Source organism: Ambystoma mexicanum, chromosome 2q (assembly GCF_040938575.1).
Source record: "Ambystoma mexicanum isolate Mex_15411 chromosome 2q, UKY_AmexF1_1, whole genome shotgun sequence".
In the NCBI taxonomy this organism is placed as follows: Eukaryota; Metazoa; Chordata; class Amphibia; order Caudata; family Ambystomatidae; genus Ambystoma; species Ambystoma mexicanum.
This window is the reverse complement of record NC_090924.1, coordinates 1,067,732,918-1,067,745,631: the sequence shown is the minus strand read 5'-3', so window position 1 is coordinate 1,067,745,631 and position 12,714 is coordinate 1,067,732,918. Positions and strand designations below refer to the sequence as shown.

Genomic DNA, 12,714 nt, shown 5'->3' with positions numbered 1-12,714 from the left:
GCTTTGTAGGGCCCCATTCTGCCAATTCACTGGAAACTGTGCTGCATCCCCAGAGCTCTGTTGGACCTCACCAACCTGCTTCTTTCATCTCTAACCATTAGGAGGGACATGCAGAATGCACCACATCTAATGGCAGTCTGGCTTACACCAATGTACACAACCAAGCTTCTGCGGGGGTACTCCAGTGCTGCTGGAACTGGATTCAAGACATTGTCACTCCGTTATTCTGTACTGTGTTGTCTGCCTGAGCCTGGCCTAACCATCATTGGAAGCCAAAAGCCCGTAGCCTGAAAGCCTACTATAGCAAAGCCTACAGAGAACCACATGATTCGCTGTCCAGTGGTGTCTGTGTTGCTGCAAGTCGAAGACCTGTTTATTTCACTTTACTCAACCCTTTCCCCAAGGTCTTGCATCAGGCGCCAGACAGTTAGGTTAAAAGTAGCTTCCTTACAGTGCCAAAGCAGTAAATCCAGGGCCATGAGTTGTCTCTTGAATCATTTTGGACCTCAGGACATTTAGTCTACCCCCTCCATAGATGGAGGGCACTTCCTCTTCTTAGCCATTTCCAGTCCATAACACTTATCTAAAGCTGTAAGTAATGCATTGTGCTGTTACCAAACTGTTTATATGTATGTATGATAGCGACTTTACTTGTAAGTGGTGTGTTGACCTTACTCATTGCCCTGTCTAAAAAATTGTATGTGTTTGTACTCACCTTTGTGGATCTCTGGTTCTTAACAGACTTTACTCTTGATAACTGTACTGCACAACAAGTCTACCTCCTCTTGAGTGTAAGCCTTACTGTTTAAGCTACTTTATCACTGAGAGTTTGATCTGGAACTTAAGTGTACCCTGTTTGGACTTTTAACATGCCTTCTCAGAACACGTCACTAGAGAAGGCCAGTTGTGCTATTTCTATCACATTTTAGAGGAGGGAGATGATAGGTGAATTCATAAAGGCATTTCGGTATTGTCGCAACAAGGCCAGAGTGCATTGTCATTTCTGATCATTATTAGAACTTATAGGCACGGGTAGTCTAGTGTGAACATGGTCTATGGATATAACCACATACCGAGTGACTGACGTGAAGGGACAGGAACAGGCCACCAATGACCCGAGTGCGATGGATGTAGCAGGAGCACGAGAGAGATGGCGTTGGTGTTTCAAGTTGTGAACATGTGTATTTCCATTTGGATACCACTAAGGACTACACAGCACACCTCTTGCATTGCAAGATACTTCCGTTATCACATAGTTGAGAATATTAACTATGAAGAAATGGAAATGGTAAGATAACATCATGACACCATGGGGGTCATTACGACCCTGGCGCTAAGGGGTTAATGGCGCCGTAAAAGGCTGCGGCGCCGTTATCCCCTTAGTGCCTAATTACGAGGTCCCTTTGCCGGACCCGACCTGAACGGCTGGTCTGGACCAGCCGTTAATGTAGCGACCCGCAAAGGGACCTTTGAGGTAATTACGGTACCGCAATTTGCGGTACCATAATTACCGCCTTCCCCAGTCCCATTGAGCCCTATGGGGCAAAAATGGGAATGGGCAAGGGCCAATGTTCAATGGGGAATTACTTCCACGCCAACCTTGGAATGGGGTGGTAATTCCCCATTGAACATTGGCGGACTGGTTACAACACTGGCAGCAACCATGGTGCTAATAGCGCCATGGGTTACCGCCAGTGTTGTAATGAAGGCCCCTGTGTCCTTTTAGTCATGTTACTAATATGTATCCAATGGAAGATGGTTAGAGAGCAGCCTTGAGTGAATATAGAGATAGTGTAAATATGACCTGCTTAAAGGGTTCAATAAAGGTTCTTAACATGTTATTTCTCCATTTCAAGATAGACTGTGCATTGGAGTTTATCATAATAGAGCTTTCATCTTTACCTGACGACTTGCATCCAGTGTGCCTGACTGCAAGGCCCAGGCTGACACTGTGTTGAATGCCTTGACCACCTTGGCACCAGGCACCACTTGAGCGAGATACTCTGCATTGGATTCTGGATGTTGGTTCAATTTGAGGTTGTTGCTCACATCCACTAGGATCTTTCCGTGCAGGACCTCTGTTAAATCTTGCAGAAACGAATAATGATCTCTATGAACAGCAAGGATGACCACGGACGACCTTTGGGCAGCTTCTCTGTGGTTAAACACCTCTGCTCCTTTGGGAAGCAGGCCGGACGCCTTAGGGGTTCGACTACCAAACACTACAGAATAGCCACACTGCAGCATTTTGCAACCCAGTGATCTTCCAAAGTCCCCCGTCCCGAAAACGCACACAGTTTCACACTTTCTAGGAGAACCATTGCAGAGAGGGATCAAATTTAATGAATGTGCCTCCATATCTGAAATGAAGCAAAAAAGGAAATGTAATTAATGTGATGAAAAATACAAAAGTCCACACGTTCTAAAATATCATACAAAGCAAATACTTCTCATGAGAATGCCTTTTATTGTGCCGCCTGAGTTTAGAAAACATAGTAGCTTTTCAGTGTGCCTCTGCACATCACTAGAGTCCTACATACATATTAAAGAGCTGTCTCTGGAAAGTTGGCATCCAGCAATATTAAGAGGCTGTGGATAAGAGAAAATGTGTCACAAGCCATTCAGGAAAAAGAAGACAATTATAGCCCCTGCCACACACTTTATCCAGCAATTTACAAAGGCAGTAGAAGAGCAAACATTGAAATATTGTGTGTGAATATGATTTTATAATGCACCAAATCAACACCATAGTAGTTGCAGTGATATGATATGATAGGTTATTTAAAACGCGCTTAATACCCAGCGGTTTCTAAGAGCGTGTGCTCCGTGTTATCTTGCTTCCAAGGCGAGCACGTTGCCGCTGAGGTATCCTCCCGAGAGTACCCTGAGAGAGTGCATCTAATATATAGAACAAATGTAAAGGTAGGGGTCTTCAACTTAAATGTTTTGGACTACAACTCCCATCAACCCTAACCAGTATAGTCAATGGTGTGGGATATTGGGAGTGGTAGTCCAAACCCTCTGTACATCCAAAGGTGGCTGACCACTATGATAAGGTGTAATGCGTTGGTCATCCCTCAGATTGATAATCAAAAGTATTTCTGCGTTTTTAAGAAAATGCACTGCCCAATGATGTCTCATATTGAGAGGTCATTACAAATGGATGCCAGGTGTATTTTTGCTGCAGTCGTCCTTGCAGTCATCTATGCTCAGAATAGATCACTATGCTTGCATGAATGCTGAGCGTTTGTACAGCTGGCCCCTCTCCCAGAGATTTGTCAATGCCTATGTGAATGGCGAGACAGGTTTTCATCGACAGGGAGAATCTCTCTAGGAGACTCTGCTTGAGGAGTGTGTGACATGAATTGGTATGCTGCACAGTAGGCCTCTCTCTGAGTCTACACACCCATAGCGATTGCCTGGCAGAATTGTTACTCTATGGAGAACTCCCGGTGAATGAAGGCAGGATGAGAGTTTGCCGGGTACATGTCATTTGTCTATAAGAGATCCCTGTAAATATATACCTGGGATGTTTGGACTGTACAGTTGGACGCTCTTTAGAAGTATCCACGATACATAAGGGAAGTGAGAAGTTTACAAACCATAGAACACAAAAAGGAATGCATGCTACAAATGACAACAGACCATAGAAGCATAATAGTTTAAAAGTTTATACCAAATGTGAGTAGTTGCAGTATCTGGTATTTTAAGAAGTTATCTATGGAAGGTTAGACTAACTTACGTATTTTTTCCATGAAAAGGGGTTTGCTCATGATCGTCTGTCAAGGTCAACAGTAAGGTGCCCCCTTTCCCAGTTTCTGGTTTTCCATTTGGCAATAGTTTTTTGAGGATTCACCATGTCTGCTGTGTCTTTGGTCCCTAATTCTAAGGATAAGGAGAATATTTAGCTCAGATTTTGTTACCAATTGGGCATGTTTGAGGGCTCCTGAAGATCCAGGTTCTGCACACTAAACACTGCAGGCATAGCATATCTCCACTGGAGCCTGGCGTGCTGTGCCCTCAGTGTTACCCAGTCCTAACATAGCCAGTGAATGATTTCCATCTGCCAAACGTTTAAAAGCTCTGGCTTTTATGATTGTTATTAATAAAATTATGCAGGTAATTCTATTTCAGGAAGGGCTGCCCAGCAATCCGGACCCCCTCTTTCATCAAACTCCATGCCAAAAGCATAGTAAGCTCCTGTGCCCTGGTCCATCAGAATCCTGACTTGAAATTCCTGCTTGCCCGTGACTCAGAGCAGTTTCAAAGGTCACAGGTGCCCTCTTGACAGTTACAGTGACAGCCAAGTCAATTCAGTGCAGAGACTGCATTTAAAATATGCATCCCTGTTCCCAAACTCCATAACTATAAAAATAAATCACAGTCCTGGTGGCAGTTATAATCTTTAAATATAAGCCATGCCTTAATTAGTGGTATGGCAGATGGCAGTTCATATAATTATGAAAGCCTCAATGCAATTTGTATTATTCAAGCATCCACATTATGAGCCTGGTCAGCCATGGAGAGACTAGATTGGTTCTCCATAGAATGACTGACGTTGCTTCAACCAGAAGAGCAGAAACCAGTGGGAGTTGCCTTTATTTTGTGCCTTTGTGAGACCAGGTAAGATCTCTCCAGAAAGTGAGCATCTTAGCAGGAGCTGTTGTTGGAAACAGGAATCAAAAGGCACACCATACACATACAGACTAGCCTCACCCCAAGGTGTTGCATTCCAAATGGCATTTCATGCTATAGATATGAGAAGGAGGTAGGGTTAGTGTGGCCCGGTGGGAGAACAGCCCACTGGGGATGAGTTGCACATCTTGTTTGTCTCTGTACCTCTCTTTCCATCCAGTGTACTCCACTTCCTTCAGCAAAAAAAACACTTTGAGTACGATGAAAGCCGGCAAGATCAACTTGTCAGTAGAACAGGGATTGGACTACTGAAAGCAGGGTTGCTTTTGTCCAATCACCTGTGACTTTTCCCTAAAAAAGAGGAGGTTGCCCCACTCCTTGTTTGATTCACTTTGGGCCCATCAAGTATATTAGGAAGAATTTGTTTGGACCTCTTTAGAAAGAGATTGCCTTTCCAAAACCCTCATCCATTTGGTTGAAGGAGTATTTTAAGGCAACGGCAAGCTCTTCTCCCTACTCAATCCCAAGGGACATTGTGGTTGACTCTTAATGAGGGCCAGGCCCTACCACTCTGCACCTTACCTCCCTAGGCTAGAATAGCAGAAACTAAAGGAGTCACCTTGTCCTAGAGTCATTCAGTTGTTCTCACAGCATCTGGAAGGCCAGATCAGCCAGGATTCCTACCACATCGAACATGTCAAACTGAATTTTGAACATTCTTTACTGCACTCGAACCAGAGGGACGCATTGGTGCTGCGTTTGGGAACTTAATCAAACCTTCAAAGCCATGCTGCTTTGCATCAACCGACCTGGCTCATCGCTGCCAAGAAGATCACGTTACCTGTTTGGCTTTGCCCCGATAGACCAACTCAAACCTTTACCTCTTCGAACCCTGCATTTGCTCACCAAGGTCACTGCATAAAATTGACAAACCTTGGCTTGAACCTCTTGAGAATCGAGTCACTTGCTGACCCAAACCAGCGGTTAACGTCTCACACCAACTTGGCACCCGATCCAACCCTGGTTGAGCCATCAAAATCGCATAAGCCAAACACTGCACTGAAGCCGCACAGAACTCCTGCTCGAGCTGCACTCGCTGCACTGAAACCTAGTTTGACATGCATTTCAGTACAGCTCGAAGCCTAGTTTGATGCTCTTGTACCACGGAACAGTAGATTAAGATACTTTGAACTGACCCTATCCACCTGGCCAATCCTTCGGGGCCCTAGAGACTGGCTAAGTCTGTTTTGGAAAAAAAATTTCAACTGAAATACATATCCCTTTGAATTCCTATTGCATTTGTTGCGTGTCTTTTCTCCCTGCTGAAAAAACAGCACCATTACACTTTGCATTTTTCTGTCTTTCCTTTACAAGGGTGGCTTTTGATAATGCTATTACAGTTATTTGTTCATTGTTATGTTATGTTATTGGTTATTGTAAAGGGCACGGTCGCCCGAAGACATCATGGCGCTGGGAGAGAAGGAGACAGCCCCATGATATTCAAAATAGGAAAGTTTCACATAGTGGAAGAGGGTCACATAGTGGACATAGATGTCATCAATGACATCTGTGATGTCATCTTTGATGTTGTGGGTGTTAGTCTTAGCAGTGCACGGTGGTGACGCGAGCTATGGTTGCTTAGCTTACCATAACTGGCGAATTTCAGGGGTTTTCCGGTTTTACTTGGAACCATAACGTCCCTTTAACAAAGTTTTTTCACTGAATTTCATAGGGTTTTAGTAGCGCAACTTAACCATAACATCCCATTAACAAAGTTTTTTTGACTGAATTTCATAGGTTTTTAGTAGCGCAACTTCACCATAAACTCCCTTTAACAAACTTTTTTATTAGCACGCAGACAATATACAAAGATGGAGTGTAAAAAGCAATTTCTCAGAGATGGCTTTACACAGAATGCTGCAACGTAAGAATTTATGGTCGTTCACAGTGAAGGTCAGCTGCTTCCATTTTTTGCTTGCGTGCCGGAGTGGCCCACGACTCGCACTATAAGGTTCTATTGTTTTTTGACCTTGACAGACAGGGATCGTGCTAAAAGACTTCTTTTGAAGGAGGGTTGCAAAAACGTAAGACACGATGACATTTCTGAAACAAAACCACTTATATATATTATATCACTATGAGAAAGATCGTTGGCACAGACGGAGTCGTATTTTGGGACTGCATTACGCGTAGACAATGGAAAATGCCAATATAATGTGAGTAACCCTTTAGATTATTTTATACTGGAATATAATAACAATAGGGTGGCGTTAAAGCACGGTTAAATTGTACTTGTTCGTTCAATGTGGCATATTGTTTTATACCGTGCACTATCACCGCCAAAGTGGTCCCCTGTCGCTTAGAGGGCTCTGAAAAATGCAGAGGAGAGAGGGTGGGTTAATGGGAATAAGTTAACATACTCCGTTGCACTATCATCGCTAGCAAATAGTTTCACGCCCTAATTAATAAAATGAATATTTTTAAAGAAGATCGGCTGGTGACACTAATTTATGTTTTTTAAAACAGGTACATTCTTCCCTACTGTCAATGCCACGATTTTCAGACCCCAGCCGATGGTTTTTTTAACTGCCAGATGTAGCTCCATGTAAGCAACTTCATGAACCTCACCATCTTATGGGACAATCGCCGAGGACCAATATGCCCTTATGCGGTACTAGCAGCTAGAAGCAACATACCAATCATTATGGTGGTCTAATGCCTCGTTGTTGGAGCAGCCTTCCGATTATCAGTGCGACCATTTGCTTCTTTTATCATAAACCAACAGCCTGTGTACCGCAAAGGAACAGCGCGTGGCTCAAGATGAACTTTTGATGATCGACAGCAAAGACAAATGCAAATCGCTGAATATTCTCTAAACATTTGATGTGAAATAAACGTACTTTACCAAATGTACAATCTTGCTGTTTGCTTTTAAACCACAGTTTCATATTCCGAATTGTGGCGCACTGTGTTGTGAGATGATGTGTGTTGTTTTCCGGGTTCTGTGTAAAGTCGCGTAGGACTGGAGACGACTGGGCGCGTTTGACTACGCCCCCTGTAACGTCACGGAGAGAGGCGGGAATATGAATGCTTTGATGATGTCAGGCTTAGGGGCGGGAGATATGATTTAGTGTCGCAAAAGCAGGTCAGCCAGGTCGATGGGGCAAGTGATAGGATTATCACATAATGTTGGCGCACAGCAGCCTGATTTATCATTTGTTTAGTGGACAAAAAGTCGGGTAAGGCCCATAGGAAATTGTAATATCAGCGGACATAAGGAGGGTTCTTTCAACCTGACAACGAACAATACGAACAGCATCCTCAGGACACCCCCATTTTGTTTGTGTACGAACATGTAAGGACACCGCAAGTGTTCTTAGCTCAATTTTGGCTTGCTTGTGAACAAAACGGACACATACTCCGTCCTCAGAACACCCCACTATTTAGTTTATTTAGAAAATTTCAGAACAGCCATGTTGTCCGCAGACAAATCGAACACAACAAAAGCGTCTAGCACATAAAAAAAACAGAACATTGAACCTATCTCATACTCCCCCACCTTCCCCAAACACTCTTACACACCAACACATTCCACTAAATACAATTTTTAATCCAGGTTTCACCGCGCTGTTCATGGTCGTCGGCGAATGCAAGATGGCGGTCGCCACAGAAAATCTGACATCCTCCACGCCCCACGTCGTCCAATTAGCAAACACGTTGCATGTCCGCGGACATCACGCAAGCCGCTCAGCCAATCGGGGCGCTGTCCGCGGAGCAAACCGGGAAGTCCGTCCGCGGAGCGAACGGAGATATCACTAATTTTTTTGCCTTACGTTTTGGTCATTTTAAAAAAAACTACTGGACGGATTTACACCAAATTTGCAAAAGCACGCTTTCGGGACCAAGCCCCCCACTCCTGCTGCAAATTTGGTGTAAATCCTTCCAGCAGTTTGGTGTAAAACCTTCCAGCGGTTTGGTGTAAAACCTTCCAGCGGTTTGGGCTGTAGGCGTGCGCAAACTTTTTTCCCATTATGTCTATGGGAAAAAACACACGTTTTGGGACCCCCCCTATAACTTTGCCCCCCCTGCAAAAAAATTCAGAGTGGGCCATATACTTTTTTTGCAAAGTTTGGTGAGGATTCGTCCAGAGGGAGCGAAGTTATAAGCCACCCAAAAAATGTTCTTCCTATGGAAACACCAACTTAACCATAACTACATGGACGCTACCGCGTCCATGTAATATACAAACCCCCAGGTCCATTAGGAACCTTCAAGGAGGACTAATCTAGCCTTCTAGCCAACAACTTGAAAGACCTTTCACAGATCTTATTAATGGGGGATTTCAATTTGGTTTTCAACGACCTTGAATACAGACATGCCCAATCAATTGCAGCCACATTAGCAGATCATGGCCTCACGCAAAAAGTTCTTACCCCGACCCATAATAAAAGTCCTTGATTGGGTGGCTGAACTGAACTGCAACATTTCCATCCCCAATATCGCCCCACAGTCCTGGATTGACCACCATCTCATCAGTTTCTCATCCACTACTGAACCTTACAGCTCTAAAGCTGCTGCCATGGCACCTCCACTCCAAACTAGAAGCAAGAAGGATAAATTACTACCTCACCTCCTCCCATCCATTAAAGCTCTTGACAGTAATGCCAAAACCAACTTCCTAGTGGAGGGCTTTAACAACGCTATGAGAAAGGCCCTTGACACTATTGCACCTATTAAACTACGCACAAGTAGGCAAAAAGCACACCTCAATACCTGGTTCACCCCCACCTCAAAGAAATTAGTCTCCAAAAATGAAAACTTCAAGCCATTTGATGCCATTCGCCCACAGTCGTGAATAAAGTCAATTTAACCAACTTTGCCAACGCATATAAAAAAGAAATTATCCTCACAAAAAAGAATACGTTTAACGACAGAATCTCAAAGGCCAACTCAAACACTAAGGAGTTATTCACCATTCTACGTGAAATGGAAGCCCCCCTACAGATGATGTCCCCAAAGACAAACAATGGTGCACCAACATCCAAAATGCCTTATCAAATAAAATCGCATCCCTCCAAAGTAAAATAGCGAACAAAAAACGGTTGTTGAACCAGACTGCCTCACAGCCTCCCGCCATAACTACTGCGGATAGTTCCCTCACACCCTTCACCTTCACTGAAATTTCTATCTTAGACACTGAAAAAATAATACTCTCCCTGAAGCCTTCGAATTGTCAAGGTGACAACCGCCCAGTACAAATTATAAAGGATGCGGCCAGAGATCTAGCCCCTTTTATTACTAAGCTCATCAACACCTCATTTAGGACTAACACAGTGCCTATTAACCTTAAAGAATCATGGGTCCTCCCACTACTGAAAAAACATACTCTCGACCCTGCTATCCCGACTAATTATAGACTATTACCACCGTCCCTTTCCTCCTCAAAATAATTGATCGAGTAGCCTACCTTCAAATCCAGTATTACCTAGAAAATAACCACTTATTAGGATCACGCAAGTCCGGCTTCCGTCCACAACATGGTTTCGGAAACGTCACTAATAGATCTCAGACCCAAATTGATGAGCTGAAGGATAATGGGAAAACAGCTATGCTACTCCTCCTTGATCTATCAGCGGCCTTCGACTTGGTGGACTATGCAGTCTTATGCAAACACTTTTTGCAAGTGATGCTATAACATGGGTTCAGTCCTTTCTTGCGAACCACACAATGAGAGTCTTCTCCTCATCGCATCTGCAAACCCTATCCAAATCTCCTGTGGAGTGCCACATGGCTCCTGCGTCTCACCCACTATGTATAACATCTTTACTAATTGGACAGACTGGGTGTCACCTACACTAATTACGCAGATGACACCCAGATCCTTATTCCCCTTTCGGGCAACTTTGTCAAGGATACGGCCTTGGTAAACAAGATATACCTCCTCATTCAGGCATGGATGGCATCTCATTGCCTCTGATTGAATGATGATAAAACTGAGATCCTGATCCTGGGCTCAGAACCTAACCTAAAAAAGCTCAGCTCTAGTTACACCTCTTTCAATATTGACGGTAACACAACTAAAGTGATGCCTGTAGTAAAAACTCTAGGTTTCTACCTGAACTCCACCTTAACACTGAAAAACACGTCAACTCCCTAGCATCATCGACGGCTTACACCTGCAAACTTATCAGAGCCTGTCAACCTTTGCTCTCTGAAACTAGCTGCATCACACTAGCCAATGCACTAATAAACTGGACTACTGCAGTGCCCTATACCTAGGCGCTAACAAATACATCGTAGACAAAATTCAACGTCTACAAAATAATGCCCTCAGAGCAGCTCTAAGCATCCCTAACAGAGAACACATCTCTAAGTTCAGATGAGATGCCCGCTGGCTAAAAATAAATGATAGGGTCCTTCTCATAACAGTATTGCTCACCTCCAACTGCCTGAACAACATAACACCCCCATACCTTACTGAAAGGTTAAAGAGAAGAATTCCTACACGACCAACCAGATCAGCTAATGCCCACCTACTTGAAATTCCGAGATTCAAAAGAACTAAAGCAGACGGCTCCAGCTTCCCAGTCAAAGCGGCCACAACTTGGAATGCACTCCCTCTAGATCTAAGGTTAGAACTACCCTACCTCAAATTTAGACGTAACATGCTAAACTGGCTATGTACAAATGACCACTAGGCTACCTCAGACTTAGCTCTGTCTCACGGCAAACAACATTCCTCTACTCTCTTATGCTCACCTCATCGCGGCACTATTGTACCTACTGTATATTTTGTATATTATAAATATTGTAACTTAGCCACTACTTCTATTTGTACTATGCAGCCACAACTCATGATCTATAGCTTTCTGTGCACCTCTGTAACCTGCATGCGGAGACTAAGGTCCTTGTTTATGTTGTACTGATTGTATCTGATGTAACTAAGCTCAAAGTATCCTTATTTCTGTTGCGCCTAGCTACCCATTGGTTTGGCGCGTTCTATCAAATAAATAAACAAACCAACAAGCAAGTGGACAACTCTGGTAACTACTTCAGGTGTGACAGAGTAGAAATAGGAGAAGGAGGAAGGAGGAGGTTGGGAGGCCAAGGGAGGCATGATGGTGTAGGGTGGATTGGGAGGGTGGGTAGCCAGGGTGTTCATGATGTCCTGGGTTTTGGTGGCAAAGTGTTTGGCCAGCACATTGCAGGGGGCCTGGGAAGGCGAAGGGGAGGAGGAGACTGCAGAAGGGTTGGCAAGTTCCCTGCAGATCTTGAAGAGTTCAGCCGTGTTGTTGGATGCAGAAGAACCCAAGGCTGTATGTGAGCTCTTTTTTTGACAGGGATGGAGAGTCTGTATTGGATGAGGCCAGTTTGTCAGAGGATGAGCCTGAGGTATGCCACTTCCACTCTGCCACTCAGCACTTACGTCTCAGGATCACAAGTTCAGAGTCTTACCAGGAATTACACATAGAGGCAGGTTTCAGTGGATCCTAATGATTGGGGCAAGAATGTCAAGATTATTGGTGATGGACAGGTGGAGGTTGCTGAGAGCAGAGTCATAGGTAGAGTGAGAGGAAGAGGAGAGAGTGGGGATGAAGGTAGAAGAGAAGGCAGCAGCTGACACTCGTTTAATCCGGTGGATGTTAGTGAACGAGGTTGGCAGGGATTCTGGGGGGCAGTCAGAGGACCAAAGGGACCCAGGTGGGAGGAGAGGAGAGAATGGTCACACCAGAAGAGAGGAGTAACTAGAGGGAGAGAGAGAGAGGTCAGAGTGTATGATGGCATCCAGAGTGTGGTGATTTCTATAGTCTTGATGAAATTTGAGTACAGGTTGGAAGAATTATATTTCCTTTTCATGCTGATATATTGAGCCCAGCATTGGAATCACGGATGAGCCCCAGTAGATCCACAAGAACCTAAACACGAAGGGGAGGGTTACGTACCTGTAACATTTTACATTTTACTATGGGCTTTTTGTATTCTGCATTTCTTCACCAATGTGGCTGCACCATGAGGTTTTGACCAACCAGCAAGTTTCAGGGGAAAGGTTGCAGGGGGGATTTCTTCTGGGTAAGATCC

The 12,714-nt window shown here is 44.2% G+C and overlaps 1 protein-coding gene across 1 annotated transcript in view; it reads right to left on the bottom strand.

Annotated features, from left to right (window-relative positions):
• The window catches only part of LOC138569945 (metalloreductase STEAP4-like), a 393,415-nt gene that overhangs the window by 184,232 nt on the left and 196,469 nt on the right, over nt 1–12,714 (bottom strand). The window contains exon 2 of the mRNA XM_069648411.1: nt 1,903–2,360. Within this exon, the coding sequence (XP_069504512.1) occupies nt 1,903–2,358 (456 nt within the window). The 5' untranslated portion in view covers nt 2,359–2,360. The remainder of the gene's footprint in view (nt 1–1,902; nt 2,361–12,714) is intronic.